This window comes from Passer montanus, unplaced genomic scaffold (genome assembly GCF_014805655.1).
Source record: "Passer montanus isolate IOZ18808 unplaced genomic scaffold, ASM1480565v1 scaffold20, whole genome shotgun sequence".
NCBI lineage: Eukaryota > Metazoa > Chordata > Aves > Passeriformes > Passeridae > Passer > Passer montanus.
Genome location: NW_024366592.1, coordinates 9,424,629 through 9,447,246, shown reverse-complemented (window position 1 = coordinate 9,447,246; position 22,618 = coordinate 9,424,629). Strand labels below are relative to the sequence as shown.

The window sequence follows — 22,618 nt, the reverse complement described above, 5'->3', positions numbered from 1 at the left end:
AGGGATAGCTGTGTTTGTGTATATATAGCCTGGGTTCTCTTTCATCTGCCGTTCCTCATCTGCCTCACTGCAAGATTTGTCCATTTCCATTACACAGGGCCAGATCTCCTGCCAGAGTGAATCGGAGCACATCCACTGAGCTGTTCAGAGCCATCCTGGCTTGTACAAACCAAGCTGGCAGGCTTCTGCCCAGCTCATGGGGCTGCTCCTGTGGGCTTGGTGGAAGGGTAGCAATGCAAAGTGACTTCTTTTTCTGTCTTTCTTATTTTTGATTGTTGGGAGGAGAGGTGCACACTTGAGATAAAAAAAACAAATCTAGTCTTTTATTTTTCCTAATCTCATGGTAGAGGTTTTGGTAATGGGTAATGTTTTGAAGAAGATTGTCACTTAAACAGTATTGTTACAACTCCATTGTCGTGTATGCACAAGAGGGAAAAAGAATCCCTTGAGATTAGAAATGGGGCTATAAAGAGATGGTAGGATAGCAAAAGGAATGGGAAATGCTAGGAAGCTTGCACAGCTGCTGAGTTACCCTACAAAGCAGATAGTGTTCTTAGCCATCATCTTTTTTAGGTCCAAGTCGTTCTCTAAGGAAAAGGTTAAGAGGATGAACAGTGAGGAGCAGACTAAATACTGATCTGAGTCAGTTTTTGATTAAAAAAAATTGCCGCCATGCCTTTTATTGGTTTGTTTTTGGGCATTAAACAGTGCAGCATTGCCTAAACAATCCATCCTTTTCAATCTCTGTTAGTGCTTCTGCAATAAAATGGGCTGTTAATTTTAGGGTTTCAAAGCTCAGTTAGAGGTTTAGACACACAGTCAATTTTAATTGGAAATTTGTGATTAATTGCCCTGTGTAATGTTCCTGAATAACACTGTTCACCCCTTGATATGTATGACACCTTAAGTGATATGGTCCCAGGCAACAATGCCCAGACCAGAGGTCCCAGAGGGGCACGTGTGATGATCTGCCATGCATTTCACAGAGTTCATTCCTGGGGGTGAGAGCTGCTAGGTGCTTTGAAAAAGCAGGCAGCATGAGCACTACTTCAGTAACTCGATATCCCCTTGTTCCAGCTGCCTCAAAGCCTCCCTGACTGCTTATTTCTTACACTTGTGAACCAAGCCCCTTTGTAGATGGATTCACAGCTCTCTGAGAGGTGTTTCTGCAGTGGGGAAAGCCTTGTGCAAGCCTTCCTGCTGATTCTCTGCTGAAGGATGGCTGGGCACACCAGTGCTAGGCATGAACGTGGCACTAATGAGCTGTTCTGTATTTCAGGCTTCCTTCCTTTCGGACCAACCCGAGCCTTACCTCCCATTCCTTTCACACTTCATCGAAACACAGATGTTTGCAACCTTCATAGACAATAAGATAATGTCCCAGTGGGAAGAGAAGGACCCTTTTCTACGAGTTTTTGACTCCCGAATTGAGAAAATAAGGCTATATAATGTCAGGGCCCCCGCACTGCGGACGTCCAACTACCAGAAATGCAGCACTTTGAAAGAAGCAGGTACGTTCAGAGGGGGTGGTAAAATATTCAAAATTACAGTGTCAGCCACCAAGAAATATAGGTTCTCAGTCATCTGAGTGTTGCAGTTGATGAAGTCCAGAGCTACCTGAGGAGAACTCAGCAGTGTCCTTATCTCAGCAGCAACTTTAGCGTGCTGTTAAACACCAGAAACAGCAGGAGGCCTGACCTGCTCTTTGAGCTCTCCTGGGCTGGTACCTTTAATAAAATCAAGCCAAAGTCAAATGGAACTGGCGCACAGTTGCTCATTTCAGGCAACTCCTGTTCCTTTGCCAGGAGAGCTTTCCTTCACCCTGGTGGTGGGACCAGTGCCAGCCACACTGAGGAGATGAGCCCCGGTGTCTGCTCCACTGGCCTTGTCTCCCCCTTCCCATAAAAAGACATTGTTTTGCCTTACACCATTTGGTTAGAGCAGCAGGGGATGCTGCTCTAACAGGGAGGTAATCCTGTGTGGCATATTTAGTACCTCCAGCAGTAGGCGTTCATTGTTAATGAACAATACTCTGTACTGAAGGATTGGAATTTTTTTCTGTTACTGTCAGAGGATGCTTTTCCAAATTATATTTTAATTTCTTACTTAATGCTTGTGCAAGTATTTATTTAATTTCTAAGTAATACAGGGAAATTATACTCTTAAATTTGTTAGGGCACGTATTAGTAAGATAGGGCAAACATATTTTTCATGGGATTTTTTTTTGTTTAACCCCTTCAGTGTTTTACTTGCTGTAAACATGTCAGAAATAGAAATCTGTGTCTGTTTAAATTTATTCTGTCTAAACCCAATTCTAATTTGCAGGTCAGCTGTCTATTCAGCGTCTAGTTTTGGCAGATATTGTGGCACCAGAACCTCATTTTCTGTCTTGTGAAAAGCAGCAAACTGATAGTAAAACCAATTTTCTTTCATATTTACCATTCACAGTATATGTGACCCCAGCACTGATCCAGCACCTGTTTGTTTAACTATTTTTGGAACCCTTCAAATCCTCTGACCCCACACTACCCACTCCTTTTCGCCAAAATGGAACCATACAAAGTGATTTTTATTTTTTTCAGAGAGGAAAAAATGCTTGCTGAGTTTCTAATGATAATATATGTAAATCTTGTGACAGCTTCTTTCCCATCACAGTTTTATAAAATAGGAAATGAGTTTTATGTTGTTCTTAACAAATGGAAAACAGATTTAGCTTCCACATTTTGCATATGTATTCTGTAGCTATGATACGCTGAAAGAACAGGCCTGCCCGTTAATAGATGGGCTAGAATATTAAAGTTGCTAATTAAATGCTGAATTCACCCATACACCTCCTTTCCTAAGTTCTTCACAAGTTAAGAGGGTGACAGGTTTAATTTTCATTCTGTTTGAGGTTTGAGATTGAAAACCTCAAGTCCTTGAAGCAAAGGATTGAACCGCTTTAGTTTCAGTGGAGCCGAGATTCCTGGGGAGCCCTCTCCCTTATCTTACCATATATATAATCACACCTAAACTATCTTACCATAGCTTTCCCTGTTTCCAAGAATCTGCTCATCCTCCTGATCATGCTCAGGTCTTACTACAGTTAGCTTTTTGAAGGCCTGTCATCCAGGAGGAGGATAATTATAGTCCCAGATGTTTGCAAAACTCAGGTGTCCCTCTGCAAGCATCTGCCCAGGGAGCGTGTCTGGAGCTAAGCAAGGTGCTCAGTCCCACAGGGGTTGCAGCTGGCCTTGGAGGTCTGTTCTGCTGAAGAAGCCTTAAAATTGAACAAGGAATTTCAGGGAAAGATTGCATTGCTGTTGCCAGTTCCGAATGCATCTCGTAGGCTCCTGTAAATACCTGCTTGCTTAACAGCTAACTTGCTTGCACTAGTGCTCGCTGTGTTGGGTAAAGAAACTAAAAGCAAAATTTAAAAACCTACAGCACAAGTGTCTCCTCACCTCTGTGAGTGGCAGATTTCTGTGTCCAAGATCACCATTTAACTCTCTAGTGGGTTTCCAGGGGTCTGAGCATGACCACTGCTGTTATGATGGGTCGTGACGCAGTTGTTCACCTGTGACTGTCACCTGCAGCCCAGTCCATCGAGCAGCGGCTGATGAAGATTGACCACACGGCCATACACCCTCACCTGCTCGACATGAAGATTGGCCAAGGGAAGTATGAACAAGGATTTTTCCCAAAGCTGCAATCAGATGTCTTGGCAACAGGACCCACCAATAACAAGTAAGCGCAGGTTTTATTTTCTGGATTTAAAAACAGGTTTCTTGTACAAATGCTTCACATCACTGGACAGAAGTCCTAATTTGGATGGCATATAGCCAGTCTAATGAATGGAAAACTAACAGCTGTTTCCATTTCAGGTTTTTTTCAGCCCGTTTCATGGGCTGTGACTTTTGAAAATGTAACCATAGTTTGGGTTATGTCAGGAAGCATTGGCTGTTGGGGAAGATTCCTCATTGCTGCTTCCTGTTGAGTGGTAACTACTACTCTGTCTTCTCATACATAGTTGTTGTTTTGTAATTGGTCTTATGAGTTTCAAATGAATTTTTTGACTGTTTTGCACTGAATACAGTAATTTGGCAACTCAAGCCAAAACTGAGCTTCTGAAAGAAATGCCGGTGTTGAAAACTTCACACCATAATGTGGAATGGAATTAGTGTCCACTCTGTTCCTTTCTTTTCTTTAGCTGTTATTACATGACCCAGAGATTTTTGTAGCTCTTTCAGTTGCCACATTGGAATACCCTGGAATAATAACTTGGTGAGGGTGGAAAGTATGTGATTCTGTACCTGGGTTTCTTTTTTGAGTCTGGTAAGGTTCTCTGGTGCACTTTGATAAGAGGGTAGTGGTACCTATAGCTGTGAAATTGAGCATGCCATTACGTGGTTCATTTACCTAATGCAAAATGGGAACCTGGAGCACGGATACACTTTACATCTGTATGGTTATAATACAAAGTAAGTGCTGTGAGTTCCTTTATTTTTAATCTTTCTTCCTGCAAAACCCATGAATGAGGGGTTTCTCCCTCTTCAAAAGTGAAATATTTGTGCACCACTGATTACAAACACATTAAATTATCAGCTGAAGCCCTCAGTTTCAGCTTCTGGTAGTCAAAATGTGGGAGCACAGGTAAATCCAAGAGCTTCAAAGGCTACAGTTGTCCAAATGTTAAAGCTACCTCTTGTTTTAGACATGTTCATGCACACACACTACTCTGTGCTTCTGCCTGAGGTGCCCACTCAGTTCTATTTAAACACCTTTTGTGCATACCAATGCTAGCTAAGCCCTTTTGAATAACCTGCTAGGAATAATAATTGCAAATGATAATATAAGAGATCCTTAAGCATTGAATTTTTAAAGAAATGGAATTCTTGAAAAGAAATTTTTAAAACCCCAGAACCAATCAAAAAGCAGGAATGCATATTTCAAAGTTCCTTTGCTTTCAGGCTTCCTACAAATGGAGCCAGAATTGTATGGGTAATGGTCCTCTGAGGAATGGAGGATTTCTTCATCTTGTGAGATGCTGTATTTAAGAGTCTGCCTCTTATCCTTATGGGTGGGTTTCAGTTTCACAGTGTCAGCAACAGTGTGAGTGTGCCCAGCCTGCTTAAAGTTGCTTAAATCTTCTGTCTCTAATGCAAAATCATAGTGAATCTATGAATAAGCATCACTTAAAAATGGTTTTCCTTATGCTTTTTGAAATTAGCTTCTGTTAGATTGGTACCTGCTCTAAAATGACTTTAACTCCTTGAGTGGTGATTTTGATTTAGATCGCAGCATGTTTCAGAATTTGTAAGTACCAAAATCCCATTACTTTCCACAAAGTGATGTCAAAGTGACAAATGTTTGGAATTTCTCCAGTTGTATGTTGCCAAAAAAGCTTGTAATTGGAAAATTTCAAGACCATCTGTTTATATCTTTCTTCTGCCTGGTTTTCATGTGAGCAGCTGAGAAGACTCTTTCTCTCCCATTTAGGACATGTAATTGTGCTGATTTTACACCCATGTATAGAACAGCTTTTCCTTGCCTTCTGCAAATGCAGTGTGACTCTTCTGACCACAAAATCAATTGAAGTATAGCCTTCCATTAATTTGAATTTCCCAGTGTATGATTCTTGGAGGTAGGTTTTACTTACAGGGCTGGAGCTTTGCCTATGGGCATGGACTAAGAGAACATTCCAGCTACGTTTCCAGACTCTTCAGGTGTAGCTATTGTGTGTTTATATTATAAAATTAATGCAAAGAATATTGCTGTGTAGATGAGAATTATTTTTGCAGGCTTCAGTTTTACATGGCAGATTTTGTCCTGAATTTTGTATGGAAGTGTATGGGAAATGGGGAATAATTCCCATGTTGCAGTCAATTGTTGCTGGACAGTAGCAAATAAACCAATTCAAAGCTGTTTTAATGAAAACATGTCCTCAGTGGCCAGCAATCAGGAATTTATTGCTTCCCTTTCTGGGCTGATAAACTAACAAATATATAACCAGAGCTCATAATGTTATCTAGCTGTTCCCTTCCTGTAAGCAGGAGGAGCACTGAAAATACCTCTGTCAGTTACTGGGCTGTTACATGTGTAATATGTTGTATCTAAATCACAAACACAATGCAGACAACAAACACTTCTACTTTCAGTTCTAGATCCTTTATGTGATTTAAACAACTTAAACTAAACCCAAACCAAAACAATCCCCCAGTTCTGTCCTCCTCCCCATCAGGCAGCAGCATCCCACTTGGGCTCCCTCTGTGCTGCTTGCCTTTGATACATCTCCCACATCACGGGAAAACCTTCTGAATCTACAGGGAGCAGCTGCAGCTTCCTCTGGGTACAAAAGCATCCCCACCACGCTGCTCTAACCATGTAAAGCAGTGGCTTCTGCAGAAGTCCTCCTAGAAAGCATCCCAGGAGCAAACAGACTGCAGTCCCTCAGGCTATTTGTCTGTTATTCTGGAGAAGAGCTGTGGTTTCCAGAGCCCTCATTTCCTTTCTCAAACCCCAGCACCACACTGTGGTTTCTATGTGTTCCCTTCTTCCCTGTGTGCATTTTCTGCCAGGCTTTAAAATTGTAGCTGGAACTCCACTGGCTGATGCATTTGCAGGAGTGGAATTTGAATGACAAAAAGCCAAGCTACATAAACACTTCATGGTTTTTGATTAGCTAATTGTTAAATTAGGGGGGATATGCTTACAGTGCAAAATTAAAACAATGAAACAAGCTGTGTTTTCAATCTAATTGATTACCTTGTAACTTAATTTGTACTAAGAAGCTTGATAAATGAGATTAAATATTGCAGAGGAAAACAGTGATTCTCAAGCATGGGAATATATTTGCATTCTGGCAATTTGTATTGAATGCCTTCAAAGAACAACTGAATGCATTTTTTTCTTCTTTCTTTTGGTTTTCAAATGAAGGGTTTGCTTTGTTACTCATTTACAAAATGGCTTTAATTACCCCTTTTTTTGCCTTCATATCTGTTTAGGCCTTCTTTCCCTCCCACTTCTTTATTGGAGCCCTGCTTTCCTCCTTGCTTACTGTCCTGCCCAGCTTGGTTTCTCTTTCCTGCCCTGGCCAGTTCTATCACCTGAGCCCTCTCACTTGCATCCCAGCTTCCTGTGAGCCTTGGTCTGTCTTCTGTGTCCTGCCTTTCCTGCAGCAGTCCCCAAAGGAGGGCACAGTGCAGGTCTCCAAGCACAGATCCCATTGTTGTTGGCCTCTAACCTCAGGCTTTTGCTGGGTGATGCGTTGCTCTTACCCATGAAGCAGATTTCAGAAGTTGTTTGCTTTCCACAGGCGTTTGTTCCCTAGCTGTGTTTTGCTGATCTGACCACTGTGTCAGTATTTATTTACAAAACCCATGCAGTAGGAGTGTACAGAATTGGTTCATTTTTGTGCTCCATTTTTGACATGACTTGGTGGGCACTGTGACCTTCATCTTCAGCCTCCTCCTTCAAGGTGGGAACTGTGCAAGGTTTATCTGGCTGGGGCTATGGTCCTCCTCATTTTTAAACAGGGCTCTTTTTTGTTTGTTGCTGGCATTTAACATCAGGTAATGATTTTAAAGGAAATATGACACAAAGGGGTTGATGTGTCTGTGTGATGACAGAATTTGTTCTGGTTTTAACTAAATTATTTTTTGTAAGCCAAATGGTCTTTTTCTTTTAATGAGTGCTTCATATTATATGGCCTTTTACTACTCCCCTGTCTGTTGGGTACTGTTTTAAGGCTGTGTTAAATGAAGATACCATCTTTTTTTAATCAAGCCAAACAATTGCAAGTAATATAGAGTGGCATCTCTGCAGTGCATCTAGGTGGGCACAAAATGAGTCAGCAGTGAGCCATCCACACACAGCACTGAGGTTATTTAAATTTTGTGAGTAGTAAAAGCTAACCTTTTACATAAGAAGATCTGAAACAAGCAGTTACTATGCTTTAGGTAACCTAATGTAGCAAACCACTGATGGGTGCAATGAAAATATGAACCACTTGTACTCCAATACATTCATTTTCAGGAATGAAGTGTGACTGACAATCTGTGCTTAAAGATGGTTTCTGAGGTAGGAGATATGTGTTGTGGTGACTTGGAACCTGATGGGTGAGTTTCCTGAGCTACTGATCCTCTGCTCAACTGGTGCAAGGCAGGAAAAGTGCAATTAACCTCTTTGAGTTAATATATCATTTTAACATAGCTGTGCAGAATTGAAGCTGACAGGGAAAAATGGGCATTGAAATCCTTGCATCCACTATTCCATTTGCTCTCCTCTGAATAGTACTGCTGTCTCAAGGGACTTGCAAATTAAATATCTCATAGGACAGTGGTTCCTCAGGGCAGGTGATGCTGCCAATTCAGTGCAGCTCTTCCTTACAGAGGATGACAGTTGTGTGTGCCACCCTTTAAAATCCCTTCTTTTCCTATGAGCTGATGGAAGAGCCTGTCAGTGCAAGGCCACTCTCTTTAAGGCATTCACTAATTTTTGTCCATCCAACAGGCAGTTTCAGAGCTTTCCTATTTCACCCTATGGCAGAGATGGAAAAGGTGCCTAAGTTTCCATCTAAGCCTTTATTTTCCTTAACATGGAGCAGTGTTTGTGGAGCAGATTCCACAAATGGATCCCCTCCTCTGTCAGCCCATCCATGATCAGATGGAGCTTAATTTCAACGTTCCTTTTCTTGTTTGGTCTGACACGTGCTTGACTTGGAATCTCTGTGTACAGTCCCACACATGTGAGCCCTCTGAGGAGTTTGCATGTGCAGGCTGTGTGTGTTTAATATGTGCATGTTTCAGGGGGGTTTGCGGGAGGCTGTACTGTAGCTGTGTGCTAATTTGTGAATGCAGAACTCGGGTAACTCCTTTGCTGAACCTATATAGATAGAATGGGTATTGTCATGATTAGCAGACCTAAATAGCAGCCTGCCTCATGGGATGGTGTACATGAGGAGATTTATGTTCTGTCCTGTAGACAAGTGCATTTGTCTCTTTCCTTCTCTCTGTTATCTCTGTAAATGGATTGTAAATTACAATAGTGATTTTCATGGTGATGGTAATATTGGTAAAATCCACCTGAGAAAGAAGTTCTCTAGCAACATGTTCTTGTTTTGCAGTCTAAATCTTGCCTGCTGCACCCATGTCTGATTTAGGGAGGCATAATTTCTTCATTTCTCCAGGGAACTTAAAAAGGGGGGCCAGGGAGAAGGTATGGGAAGAAGGAGATATGTACACATGGTCACAGTACAGCATGACCAGTCCCTGCTGTGAGGTGCTGATGGTTTCTGACAGTGCAGCTTTGCTGCTGACTGCCCTACCTCTTTTATTATAGAAATGTAAAAGATGGTACTTAACACGGGATGTTTCAAATGTTGCCATTACATTCCCTCCAAACTTTGCAAGCCTATTCCTCTGCTTGTTGGGTCTAATTTGATACTAAATGATGCTGACTTGACTGCTTTTATATTACAAAGGTCTTAGTTGGAGGTGCCTTACTTCATTTCCATATGTTGAACTGAGCACAGTCTTCCCTGGTCCCTGCTCTGAAATATCACTGCTTTTCCACAGTCCCTGGAGATGAAGAACATTCATCTGTGCATATGGGAGTTAGATACAGATAGACACACTGAAATGAGCCTTTCCTCATTTCTCCATGGAGGCAGCTTGTCCCTGGGCTCCCTGCAGCACCGCACCCGAGCTGTGGCTGCTCCAGCCCGAGACCTGGTGCTTGTAGCAATGCCTCCACACTGTGAGAAATAAATGAAACGTGCCAGTAGTCCATGCTCATGGCCCTGCCAGCAAAAAACTAAAAGGGAGAAGGCATTTTGGGGGTCAGGGAGTCCTTGGGCAGCATCCAGGCTGAGCAGCAGGAGGGCTTCATCCCTCAGGACAAAGAGAGGAGGGACACAGGCAGCAGTGGTTATCTGAAAAGCCCAAGTCTAAGGGCTGCTGGAGGGAGAACAGCTTTCCCTGCTGCTTTGGCAGCACCTGGGCTGAGGTGTGAATAGAGCAGCAGCTGATGACAGGGCCAGCAGAGGTACCCACATGGGATTTCAGCAGCCATGTGACCACTGGGGCTTTCATCTCCCTTAAAATCACTTGAAGTGGTTGCAGGGAGAGGAAGAGCAATGTAAAATGCAGTCACTGCTGAGGAAAGGGAATGGTTATTGTAATACTGGAGCATTGTTTAGGGAAAATTCTAGGTGACCCAGTAAAGAAAAGGCTTTAAAAGATTTAGCTGCTTAATCCTGTTTATCTGCTGTTAGATCTTCACAAAACCTCCTAGAGAGATTCAGAGCAGCATCTGAATGTTCAGACCTCACCCAGTGACTCAACAGCTCCTCTTTCTCAACTTGGAGTTTGGAAAAGAGGGACTGTGCAGCTCACTGTATGTAATTGCTCCAACTAATGAGCAGCAGTCTTTTTTTTTTTTCGTAAACATCCAACAATCTTTACTTTTGCATGATTAAAACGTTCAAATAGTTCTGGTTAATAACCTGGAAAATGGTCTGTGCTGTCTCCCAGATGAAGTACAGCTCTGGAATGAACTGAAAATGTTTTAATGGTGGTGTATTTTGTAATTATTCTGTGGCTTTCATTCTGCTTTCACCTTTGGTGAGATGTTTTCCCTCAAAGGACGCTTAAAGCAATTCTTTCATCTTCCACTAAATGCAGAAATTCAGGTGGAGATGGATCCAAGCTCTGTCTAGAATTCGGAAAATAACCATATAAATTGGACCAGAAAAACTATTTATGGGGTGATATTTGATCTACAACTTAAATTTCCAGTGTGTTACTGGCATTCTGTTGATTCTGTTGTGTGAAACATAAACATGGTCATGGTTTGCAATAAATGGAAGGTCTCCAGAGCCAAGTGGCTGAAGTCACATTAATATCTACTATCCTCTGTTCAACAGAGTTTTTCTGTGACATTTATAATAATATCTTGTTGATATTATTAAAATGTAAGGGATTATTTTTCCCCTCTTTGTCATCTTACGAGGCTGTGGCTGTTGCTTCTGAAAAAAAAAAGGTGACTTATTAAACTCAGGCTGTATGTTTTTAAGATGTCTGTGGAGGTGCAAAGACACTTATGTCAGTGATGTGTTCCTCTGAGAAGGTATCAGCATTTGCTGTGCAGACACCTATTGGGCTGTTTCATTTTGTTAGCAGAGACTTGACGCCACAAAAAAAAAATTGCTTTAAAAATGAATGTGTTGTCATATGGGATACTGAGGTGATGAACCATAATTACATGCAGACCCAGATTTCTTCCTTTGTACTTGTATTCTTGATGTTATTTGTGAGGTACGATGGGACTTCAGTTTGACTTTTTAAACAACAGTTCCTGTGGTTTTTTTCCCCTTTGTATCTGTGTGGTGTGCCAAAATTCAGTCTTTGGTTGACTCTCTGAAGGAACTGATGAAGATAGTTATGTACACATTTGCAAAGTCCTTCTCTCTGGAAACAGACGCCTTTTTGTGGTCACCAGGGGCCACATCCCTGAGCTACTCTTGGGTCAGATTCCCCTCCCTGCACATCCCCAGTGTTTTGCCCAGCATGTCAGAACCTCCAAGTCCAGCTCTGTGCAAGAGTTTCCTCCCCAGGCATTCATCTGCATGTGTTGCCTGCTGAAACTCCTTGCCCAAACTGTTAGATCCCAGATTTTATTTGTATATAGTTTTGTTTGGAGTGCACACAGAAATACATGGGTTGGGATCTGGAGACTGCTGTCCTCACCAATGCCTCACCTGTGTGGGGAGAGGAAAAGTTCAACTGGGCGTACATGAACAGGTGGAAAAACCCCAGGCTTTCTGTGGTACTTAGAAACCAAATAAAAAAAAAAAAAGACAAGGTGAAAATAGCAACATGACTAATCCCAGGAACATCAGTATTGTTTATAACCTTTAGATATAGGTGCACCCAGTAACAGTTGTTAGAATTGCAAAGAGAAGTTTGTCTCAAATAATTGCTGGAAGTACCACAGAAAGTGGAGAAAGGAGAAGTAGCACTTCTCACAGAAAAGCAAAATCATAGAAATAGCTACTCAAAATAAATAATTGTATTTTGTTTTTTGCTAAAGGTGCTGTTCTTGTCAGACCTCATCAAATGCAGCAGTGGTGTTGGGTAACTAAGCACAGTGATTTGCCTAGTGATGGCATCAATGCTGTGGCATGGCCTACACTTCAGGTACCAGGAGCTCTCCCTGGAGACCCTGGCAGGCAGCTGGGCACGTTTCCATTGGGATTTTTGTCCCTTGGCCAGGTGCTGGTCTGTCACCTCCCGGTGCTTTCCCATGGGGAGGCCGGGCACCAGCTCACACCCGTGTTTACTGCAAGGTCCAAGCTTGGGCTTCCCCTTCTTTTGCTGCAGACCCTTTGGAAGTCCTTCAGCTCGTGGCTTTCCCTGCTGCTTTTCTTCTGCTCACGTGTCTCTTCCCTCTGTGTTTTCCCAGCCGCTGGGCCAGCCGCAGCGCCACCACGCAGCGCAGGAAGGACCGCCTGCGGCAGCACTCGGAGCACATCGGGCTGGACAACGACATGAGGGAGGTGGGTGGCCTCGTCTGAGGGCAGCACGAGCTGTGATCCAGGAGGTGGAGGTTTGGACAGCAATGTGCTGGTTACTTGGGGCAGTTTTGTGGCTACTGTGTGGTTTGGTTGGGTCTCTGTAGCCGTTTGGATGCCGCTCCGCTTGTCACTGATGCTGTACAACTTCAAAGCACCAACATAAATGAAGTGCTTTTATTATTTTGGAACAAGACAGCCCCTTTGTCATCAGGGAAATGATTTGCTGATTTAGACCCTGGCTGTGTTACTGCACACAGACAGCAGAGCCTGGCAATGCATCTGCCAAACTCTGGCCAGGGTGGAAGTCTCTGGAAAAGTCAAGTCCTTGAATAAATGTCAGCCATATAGAAGTGAATAATGCAGGATTCTTCCTTTTTTTTTTAAAGGAACTTTTTTTTTCCCCTTTCTCTTACGTAGATTTCTGACATGAGTATGCCTGTTTGAAAGGTTAAGACTTTGGGGCCTTTTTATGCCTGAAGCTTGGAAACTCCCATGCATCTTGTAAATGTCAGTCACATACATGTGTTTCTTTCCCATCTTTTCAGTTCCTCATCCTTCATGAAATGTTTTCTGCCACATTTTTCCATTGATGTCCATATGCTTCTATTGTATGTCACTAGCAAAAATATAACACTCATGCTGTTTTGTGGTAAAACTCGCTCAGTAAAGCTGGGCTGCGTTGGAGTTTGCTCTCCAAAAGAACCTGAGTGGATGAGAGGACTCTTCAACCATAGCTTTGAATGATGTTTCATGGAAACACAGCAAAACAGCACTTGTACCTGTTTGTTGCTATTTTTGCTAACATGGCTTTGCAAGTATATTTTAAGCAGTGCCTCTGGCGTGTATATGGCAGCAGAGCCTTCTCAGTACTTTGTCACGTATTTACTTTCTTCTTTTTTTTTGGCTGTGGATCATATGCATGCTTCTTTTGCTTTGTCTCCTCTTTCTTTCTGGCTGTTCTGCCATTGGGGCATCTGCCTCCTCTTAGCCATCGGAGGAGCTTTTGCTTCGTCAGAACTCAATGGCCTTCTGGGAGTGGGATCAGGGACCACCCCCTCCTGCACGGCCTCCTAAAAAATCCTTCTCTGAATGCTGCCTGGTATGTTGTAGTTTTTCTTGTTGAAAGCTGCTTTTGAGATGTTGTTAGCATGAGGAACCTGTGTCTTTGCTGCGTCTCAAACCTGCTCCTTTCTTGTAGAGATGAGCACGTCCCTGTAGCGCTTGGAAGTGTGGTTATAATCGGAAAAGTAGCTGGAAAGGAGCTTCCACACCAGCTCCCTGGAAAACATATTGGTTCCAAGGCTAAAAGACAAGAATTTGTTTAGCTTTGAGATTTTTTTCCCCCCCATGTTGCTCACCTGGCAATTCAGTTTAGGGTGTCCCATCCCAAGAGCATTGCTTTATGGATGCTGGAACAGACAAAGGGCAATCAGCTGATTCTGTCAGCCCACCCTTAGTTTTTTCTGGAACCTTAGAGTTTTTTGGGTTTTTTTAAAAATTTGAATATAGTAAGGAGCTATATAATGAATAAGGTTATCTGTGTTTTGTACTCTTCAGACTATAACCACACTTTTTATCCCTTCACATTTAGAAAGAACGAATAATTTTTCTAGTTATGTATTCCCTATATTACTTTTTACTTATTTTGCTGTTAATTTTTGCATTGCGATGGAAGTCACTTATGAGTTTGCTTGCTGAACAGCATGCTTTCATTGTCTGTAACTTTTTTTCATTTATTCCCACCAGTAGTTTTTGATCTATTATAAAATCCTTACTGTATTTTTGAAACTGTAGTTACCTAACTGAGGATTTCAGTGGAACACAGCTTTTTCATGGCAGAACCCTACATTCTTGTCTGGCCTGTTAGGGTGATGCTAAGTGGTTCTTGTCCAACTTTCTGATTGCATCAGAAAAACTGTACTCCTATTTGAAAAAAAAAAAGGCGGTGGGGAGCTATTTGCTATTTCAATTAACTTCAATGTGTTAAGATATTGGTTGTGCTTTTCCTTATCTACTGGAAGGTGTCCATGGCCACGGCAGAAAGTTTGGAACTATGTGATGTTTAAGGTCCCTTCCAACCCAAACCATTCTGTTTTTCTATGGAATAAATTTTCTGCCCAGACAGAAAGCTTTAAGGATGCAGCAGCCATAGTGACCTCTCAGTTCCCCAGAAAACCCAGCCAGCAGCAGCAAGAAATCCCTGGAGGGATGTGATCTGCTGCTTCCAGGAAAGACTGGTCATTGTCGCATACCATCCCCCAGAGAGGCATCATTAACAGGACAAAAACTCACAGTGGAAACAGAGCATTCCCACACCAGGCTATGAATCCTGTTTTTCAAGACTTTTATTTGGCCATATTCTACTATCATGCTCTTTTTAAGACAAAATTACGAATAATGCTCAAACAACATTTTGCTAGTTGTGGCCAACTTCTCAGCCTTGCTCAGGATGTAACTCTCTGGCTGATGCTGGGGTCAGAGGTCATGTGCTGATTGGTTTGTGGATTTTGGCTTCACAGAAAAAAAACAAAAACAACCAAACAAAAAACAGACCAAAGAAAAAAATACCCTACCCCTGAAGATAAGGCAGTGGAACAGGAAAGTTTGAAAGTCTTCAGTTATCGCTTGGATCTTTTTCTAAAAGAGTATGCTGATTTTTGTCGATACTTTACAATTACCATACTAAGAACATGAATGATCCCAAGTGTCAATTCTGTTTAAAATGAGCTTCACTTGTAATCAAGAAGTTAATTGAGAATAAGATCAAGTCTCATTTTTCCTGCATAAACGATCTAGATTAAAAGTAATGGATGAAATCTTTCTCATTCACTAAATGTATTTCTGCATCTTATAATTTATTTTCAGGAGGTTTTTTCTATTCATGTGTAGCCTGAAAATTAGGAATTTTTTTTTAAAAGTGGAAAATAACAGTGGAAAGAAACTTTCTTGGTGTTTTGGCTTTATTGCTGAATGAAGGTATTACACTGTACGCACTTGTACCTAACTTCATGCTAGTGACTAACAGCACAGTTCACTGGCTAATATTGACTGATTCTGTACCAATCCAGGGAAATATCTTGCTTTTTCTGTTGTCAAAATGGATCATTTCCCTTCTCCAGCCTGACACCTAAACATCAGACAAATTAAGACACTGTTTCTAGATTAATACTAGTTCATTTGTTTTCATCACCTTGCTTGCCTAGGATGAGGAGAGTCACTCTGACCTGTAATATCTAAAATTATTCTCTTTATTTTTAGAAATACATGCAGGAGGCAAGGAGTTTAGGTAAAAATTTAAGGCAGCCCAAACTATCAGACCTCTCTCCAGCTGTGATTGCACAGACCAACTGGAAATTTGTGGAAGGACTACTGAAGGAATGTCGCATGAAGGTAGGTCATCCCCTGGGTGCTCTCCCCTGGACTGCAGTGAGCTCAAAGAGCACCTGTAGATGTTCTCCTGGTTTACAGCTGGAATGGCATGGCTCTTTTGGAATACCTGGTTACTGCAGGATGGATAGCCCTGTAGTGTTTTTCGACAGCTGGAAGAGAAAGGAACATGTTTTCACAGGAACGTGTTTTTGCTCTTCTGTTTATGCAGTTGAAGTTGATGGAAGTAGAAAGGACAGGAAGGAGATTCAGCATGACCAGACATCTTCTGGAGGATTTCCTTTAATTGTTCATATTTACATGTAGCCTAAACAGAATGGCCTGGAGATCTATGGTCAAAAGGGAAGAATTCAGCATGTGTGGCTTGTGCATGTTGTTTATGTAGAGCAAATTAAGAGTAAAGTTCCTGGTATTAAAGAAACTTTCATAGCCATGAACATACAACTTCTTTATGTCTGTTGCAGTTGGTAGCATACTCCTTTACCTGAGTGTTAAACTTTACTAGCTGTGACAAGAATTAAAACAGAAGCTAAGTAAGACGGAACATGTATTCTGAACTCTGCTTGGTAATAAATCACCAGCATGGAAATAGGACAATGGATAAAGGGTATAGAAGTAGGACAGCTGGAACAGGCTCCCCAGGGAAGCGGTCACAGCACCAAGTCTGCCAGAGTTCAAGATGTATTTGGACAATGCTCTCAGACACATGGTGTGACTCTCGGGGCTGTCTTGTGCAGGCACAGGAGCTGAACGCGGTCTTGCTGGGTATTCTGTGATTCAAAGTAATTAAGCAAATTTTTTTACATATATATACATATAATTATTTTTGTTAATTTACGGTCTCTGCAAATAGATTTGAAGTTTCTCTCTATTAGCCATGGTCTCTAGATTAAGCGTGTTAGTAAACTTATCTGTAAATTCTGTTCCTTGTAGGATAACATTCTTAGAAACTGTTGAGATTTTTTTTTGTTTTTTGATAGACTAAACGCATGTTGGTAGAAAAAATGGGCCATGAAGCAGTTGAGCTGGGACATGGAGAAGCCAACATAACAGGTCTGGAGGAAAATACACTGATTGCCAGTCTCTGTGATCTGCTAGAAAGAATCTGGAGCCATGGTCTGCAGGTCAAGCAGGTTGGTAAATACTCAAAGTCATCTCTGCTTCCTAAGCTGCTACTCAATGGTGTAACTCCCAAGATAAAGCAGGCGATGTCTTTGGGATCAGTGTCCCTGGTTCATATTTTGCAAAGTTTTCAGGAGTTTTGGGTGTTTGGGTTTTTTGAGGGGGGATTGTTTTGGGGTTTTCCCCTCTGGAAATTGCAGTGATGTTGTCAAGTACGTGTTTGGTTTGTTCCCTTTCAACCTTCACAAAGGAAACCCGGGGGAGGACAAACAAACAAGATAGGTGTTGTGACTGCTGAATCAGTGGGGTGGTTCTCTTTGTGAGGTTTGATGGCCCAAAAGAGAAGGATTGGCTTTCAATACTGACCATTTTACCCATTCAAATGCCATTCCATTATTCTGCCATGTTTATTGGCCATTGCTGGTTATTTTTTTTTGCCTGGTTTATTTAAAGCAATGTAGTATCTATTCCATTTTCAGGGGAAATCTGCATTGTGGTCCCATTTGCTTCAGTATCAGGAGAGAGAAGAGAAGCAGGAGCACAGTGCAGAGTCCCCAGGTGAGTACTTGGCATGTGATTCCATGAGAAGTCCATCACACCAAATGAACTCAGCCATGGGAAGAACAGTGCAACCACATGAAACCCCGTGCAGGATTTTCAGTGTATTTGCTTGCAAATACCACATTTACATTTTGAGATTTCTCGTAATCATTGTGGGGGGTGTCTTGATATCTGGACAAAATGGATTGAAGTCACTGGAGGCAAAGAAACATAGTTTCCATCCTTGTCTGGAAAATCACTTGGTGTATGTGCACTACCTTCATTCCCTTTTAATGAGCATGGAGTGAAGTATGAGAATCGGTGTCTCCATGAGAGATAATTTCTGAAGAAGCTGAAAGTGTGGAGCTGGGAATAAGAGAGCTGACATTTTTATTTCAGTGAGCATAATCTGTCTCTCAAATCCCAATAACTCCATGTTCAGCAAATCTTTATACTGGTGGGTGGTACAGTTCAGAAATTGTGTACTTGATCTCTGTCCGTCAGTCTAGGTGCTCAATTTATGCATTGGCTTGGCCCTTTACAATCACTAAATTACTTCTGATAACCTTGAGATGTCCCTGCCCATTGGCTGGGATATTGCAGTAAAAGTCTCTGAACTTCAGTGGGTAATCTTACAAGGACTCTCCAATTCAGATCCTACAGATGGAAACTTGTACGATCAGTCCTCAAAGAGGCATTTATGGACAAACTAGTGTCTCCCATGAAAGGACTTTTTAATAAGCTTATGTGAGTAATGCACTAAACAATCTGGCTGGCAGGCACAAATTCCTGAGAGCAGAATGTGTCACCACAAAGTGGTTTGATCAGAGCAGAGCACAGAAATGCATAGCATTCTTTGCATTGAATTTGTTACTGTAGCTTGATTTTATTTGAGTTGTTCTCAATTGTGAGCTTTCCACAGAAGCTTCTTACTAATAAAACTCACTGCTGTACAGATTTAAGGTATTTCACATACAAAAAAGGAAGCTAGATCTCCCAAGTGCATTGCTGAGTTAAGGAAGGAATAGGTAATATATATTCAGAATTTTCATTTTGTCTACTTCTACATTTCCAGGATAGAGTTAATGACAATGCATAGAAACAGTGCAGTTACCAGCCACTTAAGATTGTTTTCAGCTGTATGTAGAACAAATGCATTGCAGACTATTACTGTAGTGTTGTGTTAACTGTGTATTTTCTCCACTGTAGTTGGTGGTGGAACAGAAAGACGAAAGTCTGATACAGGAATTACTCTGCCTACATTGAGGGTTTCCCTGATACAAGATATGAGGTATGCAATTTGGTTCCTAAAACATGAATTGTGTGTTTAATTGTGTAGCATAAAGTAAAGATCCTCACTGGTTTTGGGTTTACAAAGGCTAAGGAGAATTAAACCTTCTGTTCAGCCCACATTCAAATCTATAACATGTTGCCTTTCTGTTTTGAAAAACTTTGTTGTGTGTTCACTTGATCTTTTTTAGCGAACAGAGAATGAAAACCACACATATATTTCTGTAATTTCTGTATTCCTGAGGGAGTTCTTCAGTAATAAAACCAGCTTCTACAAATAACAGCAAATAAGTTAAATTCCTTGGTATTTCCAGTTTGTTTCTTTCAGTTCATTTTTTAATTACTGACCCAGCAAGTACAGTTGATAGGCAAAGTGAAGGGACATAAAAACCGGTTCACAATGCCTGAGCAATATTATTTCTTTTCAACTAGCATTTCATGGCAGAAAATAATAAATGTAAAAGTTTAGAAGTTCAATCTGACCTAGAATTTGTATGAGTTTACAGCTGGGATGTGAAGTTAGGGCAGGTTCTCTCCAGTGGACCACAGCCTGGCTCTGGAGACCTTTTCAAGCAGCGTTTGTTTGGAACCAGAAGGATTAGAGAGTCAGAAGAGGTGGAGGCTGGCGTGGCAACAGCAGGCAGAAGTTCTTCAGGACATCTCCTTGATTAGGCCACTGCCAGGTCAGGCCACTCTTTTGACACTTGTCTTGCCAGGGCTAAGGATTGCAGTGGGATAAACATGCCATGAAAAGGGAGGAGTAATGCAGTAATGCTCATCTGTAAAGAACTGAGAGCAATTAAACATGTAAGACAACATGAATACTGTTTCTTACGTTCTTCTTACACCTAAAAATATGGCAAAAGAACCTTAGGGTAAAAAATAAGATGTATTGTAGTTAGTTCACAAAACCCTGATTAGAGTGATGTGATTTTTACTATGTGGGTTGATAGATTAGTCAGATATTTCTGGGGGAAAAAAAATCACTGTACTCCCCACCTGCAGTGTGCAACCTTTTAGTTTGCTGCTTTGTGGTTTGAGTCTTTTGTTCTGATTTCAAAGAGCATGACATGCCACGTACTGCTAAAACAACATGTAAAAGAGGGAGAGAGAATACATACAGTGTAATCAGGGGCGTAGTGGCAAGAGGTCATTTTGAACATGTGTCTGCCATTTTAGCATCCCTCTCATGGGATGTGGCAGCTCTGTCCTTAATTCAGTCCTGGGAGACTGACAGGCGTGTAGAGGGTCAGTCTGAGGGAAGGATGAAGGAGGATCTGGAGCGGAAACTCCTGTGCTGGGGGGGTTGCTGACAGAGGAGGCTCTGTGTGCTCACTGCTGCGTGCATGGGTTCTGTCTTCCACGAGCTTCCACTGGAGTAATGAAAGCCCAGCACAGATCTGAGCTCTCTTGTTTGAATCACAACAGTCTGTCTTGCTGCTCTTCAGAGGAAAAGTACAGAAGCAGAACGTTACCTTTTGTAATATTTTGGGTATTTGTGATTGTCCACAAACATGTCTGGTCGTAGAATAATGCTGGGCAGAGTTGAATTTGTCATCTGCAATCTGGAGGCATACTTTCTCCTGCTTGGAAAGAATGCTACCTAATATGCGTTTGCACACCAGGCTGAAGTTGAAGGATGGGTAATTGTTAAATTGCAGGGCTTGTGGTGCTGACTGAGCTAATGGCTGGAGGATTAAGCATTGCCTTAAGCAGGGCTTGTTTCTGATGGCTCATGCAAGTTATGTAAACAACTTAAAAGCAGGCTGAGTCACAGTCATGCTCTGAGTGCTCCACGTGCTACAGGTGGTGTGTCCTCTGCCCCCCCACCAAAAGCCAGGCATCACAGATGTGGTCAGGAAGATGCTCAGGCTGTTTGTTTTGGTCCTGTGCATGGAATCTCAGTGGCACAAGGCAGCCTGGGGGTTATCCCTCCAGCCTTTCCCCTGGCACAGATCTGCCTCATCTCTCCAACCCCTCTTCCAGCTGGAGCCTGCTTCCAGCATGGTCTCACCCTTCAGGTATTGCTGAGCATCCAACCAAGCCAGTCAACATCAAGACCTCCCCAAAACCTTTGGTCCAGCTGGATTTCAAGTTTCTGATCCTTCCTCTTTGGGCAAGCTCTTCCTTGCTATCAGCACTTGCTCTCATGCCCATGTCATGCCTCTCTCCTCAGGGAGCTTGCACTGGAGGATGTGAGCTGGCCACTGGGCCCTCAGCAGGGATGCTTAACCTGCTGTGTTCAAAAAGAAGGCTGAGCAAAGACCTGCTGCCTGTCTGGGATGAGCTATAGGCTCCTTCCTGACTGTGCTGCCATGGGAGCGTGCCCAGCATCCCCGGGGCACGGCGGTGCTGGGAGCTGTAACCTCTGCTGTCAGCACAGCTGTTTGCACAGGGTTTGTCTCACCATACCTCAGGCTTACATTTGACAGGGCAAATAGATTTTTCTTTATTACTGATGGGATTAAAAGCAAGTCCAAACCAGGGGAGTTGCATCTAAATGGCTGTTCAGTGCTATGACAAGAAGAATTTGCTGTGCAGTGGTGAGCATACGGTGCTTACACTTAGGTCACTGATAAAAATAGAGCTGTTCTGACTCTCACAACTGACAGTGAAATAAATTTGAGTTCCTGCATGCTCTGTTCTGTTATGTTCTGCTTTTGCTGACACCAAGACCGATTACTGAATCTTTTTAATATCTCTGGCAAGCTGCATGCTTGCAGATAGTTATTTTTTTTCCCAAATGCACAATTAATGCTTATCTAGTCTGAACCAGATACAGGTAATGAAGAGGCACAGAGCGTGCATGGAATGAGGTTGAGTCCATCTGTACTTGAATCTTCTCACAGTGAAATAACATATTCTGCTCGGTGTTTTATATTAGATGTAATTCAAGCTGAGCACTTGGGGGAAGGGGAGGGAGATGATAGTCTGTGCTTTGATCTTCCCATCTCAAAAGGCTTGAAATGTCTGAGGAGAGTGTCTCAACATGATGTAGATGACTGTAGCATGCATCCTGTTTCTCAAGGACTACAGATCACGTGCCCAGCACTCTGCTGGAAAGTCTAATGCCAGCTGCCATGCTCTGAGCCAGGAAGGGTTTTCCTGTGCCAGGAGCAGGGCTTCAGCCTTGCAGGTCAGCCTGGCACAGAGCAGGGCTGCTGGGCTCTGTATGCTTTTCATTTGTGCAGAGAAAACTCCGATTTCTGGACAGCTCCAAGTTGTTCTTTGCAAATTTGCCCTAAAGGTCCTGGGCCTGCTCCTTTAGAGGCTCTGTAAACAAGAGAGTAATTTTCTCAAATAGTGCAGGGACTAAATATAACACAAAGCACACACTTGGGTGTAACAGATGGGGGAAAGCACGAGACTATAGCAGTCAATGTAAAAAGCATCAGTCACAGCACGACTTTGTTGGATTTCCTTTGGAGTAAATATTCCACAACACTCAGCAATGCGTGGAGGGCTGTCAAGGAAGTTGCAGGAGTTGGACAGTAAATTGCAACTGGGATTAGTTCAGACTTCAGCTGATTGGAGCCTGCCATGGAGATTCGGAGGGCTGAATTGCCTGTGCACTTAACATGCAGAATGCATGAAAATTAAGAAATTTGAGCCTTTTCTTTCCCTTGCTGAAAACTGTTACTAATTTTTCTTGGGGTTTTTTTTTTTCAACCAAGTGGGGAGTTTTTGGAAGCAACTTTGTCCTGCCATGGCAGTTCTCTTCCTCTT

At 42.3% G+C, this 22,618-nt stretch overlaps 1 protein-coding gene across 6 annotated transcripts in view; it reads left to right on the top strand.

The window, feature by feature from the left end:
- Positions 1-22,618, top strand: part of DENND5B (DENN domain containing 5B) — a 105,015-nt gene that overhangs the window by 68,634 nt on the left and 13,763 nt on the right. For 2 of the 6 annotated variants that reach the window (XM_039708167.1, XM_039708166.1), the window contains 9 exons: positions 1,280-1,511; positions 2,326-2,412; positions 3,576-3,726; positions 12,442-12,535; positions 13,542-13,652; positions 15,812-15,943; positions 16,921-17,073; positions 17,542-17,620; positions 18,812-18,893. In XM_039708167.1, coding sequence (XP_039564101.1) covers positions 1,280-1,511; positions 2,326-2,412; positions 3,576-3,726; positions 12,442-12,535; positions 13,542-13,652; positions 15,812-15,943; positions 16,921-17,073; positions 17,542-17,620; positions 18,812-18,893 — 1,121 coding nt within the window. The remainder of the gene's footprint in view (positions 1-1,279; positions 1,512-2,325; positions 2,413-3,575; positions 3,727-12,441; positions 12,536-13,541; positions 13,653-15,811; positions 15,944-16,920; positions 17,074-17,541; positions 17,621-18,811; positions 18,894-22,618) is intronic. The other 4 variants (XM_039708171.1, XM_039708170.1, XM_039708168.1 and 1 more) reach the window with 3 other exon arrangements.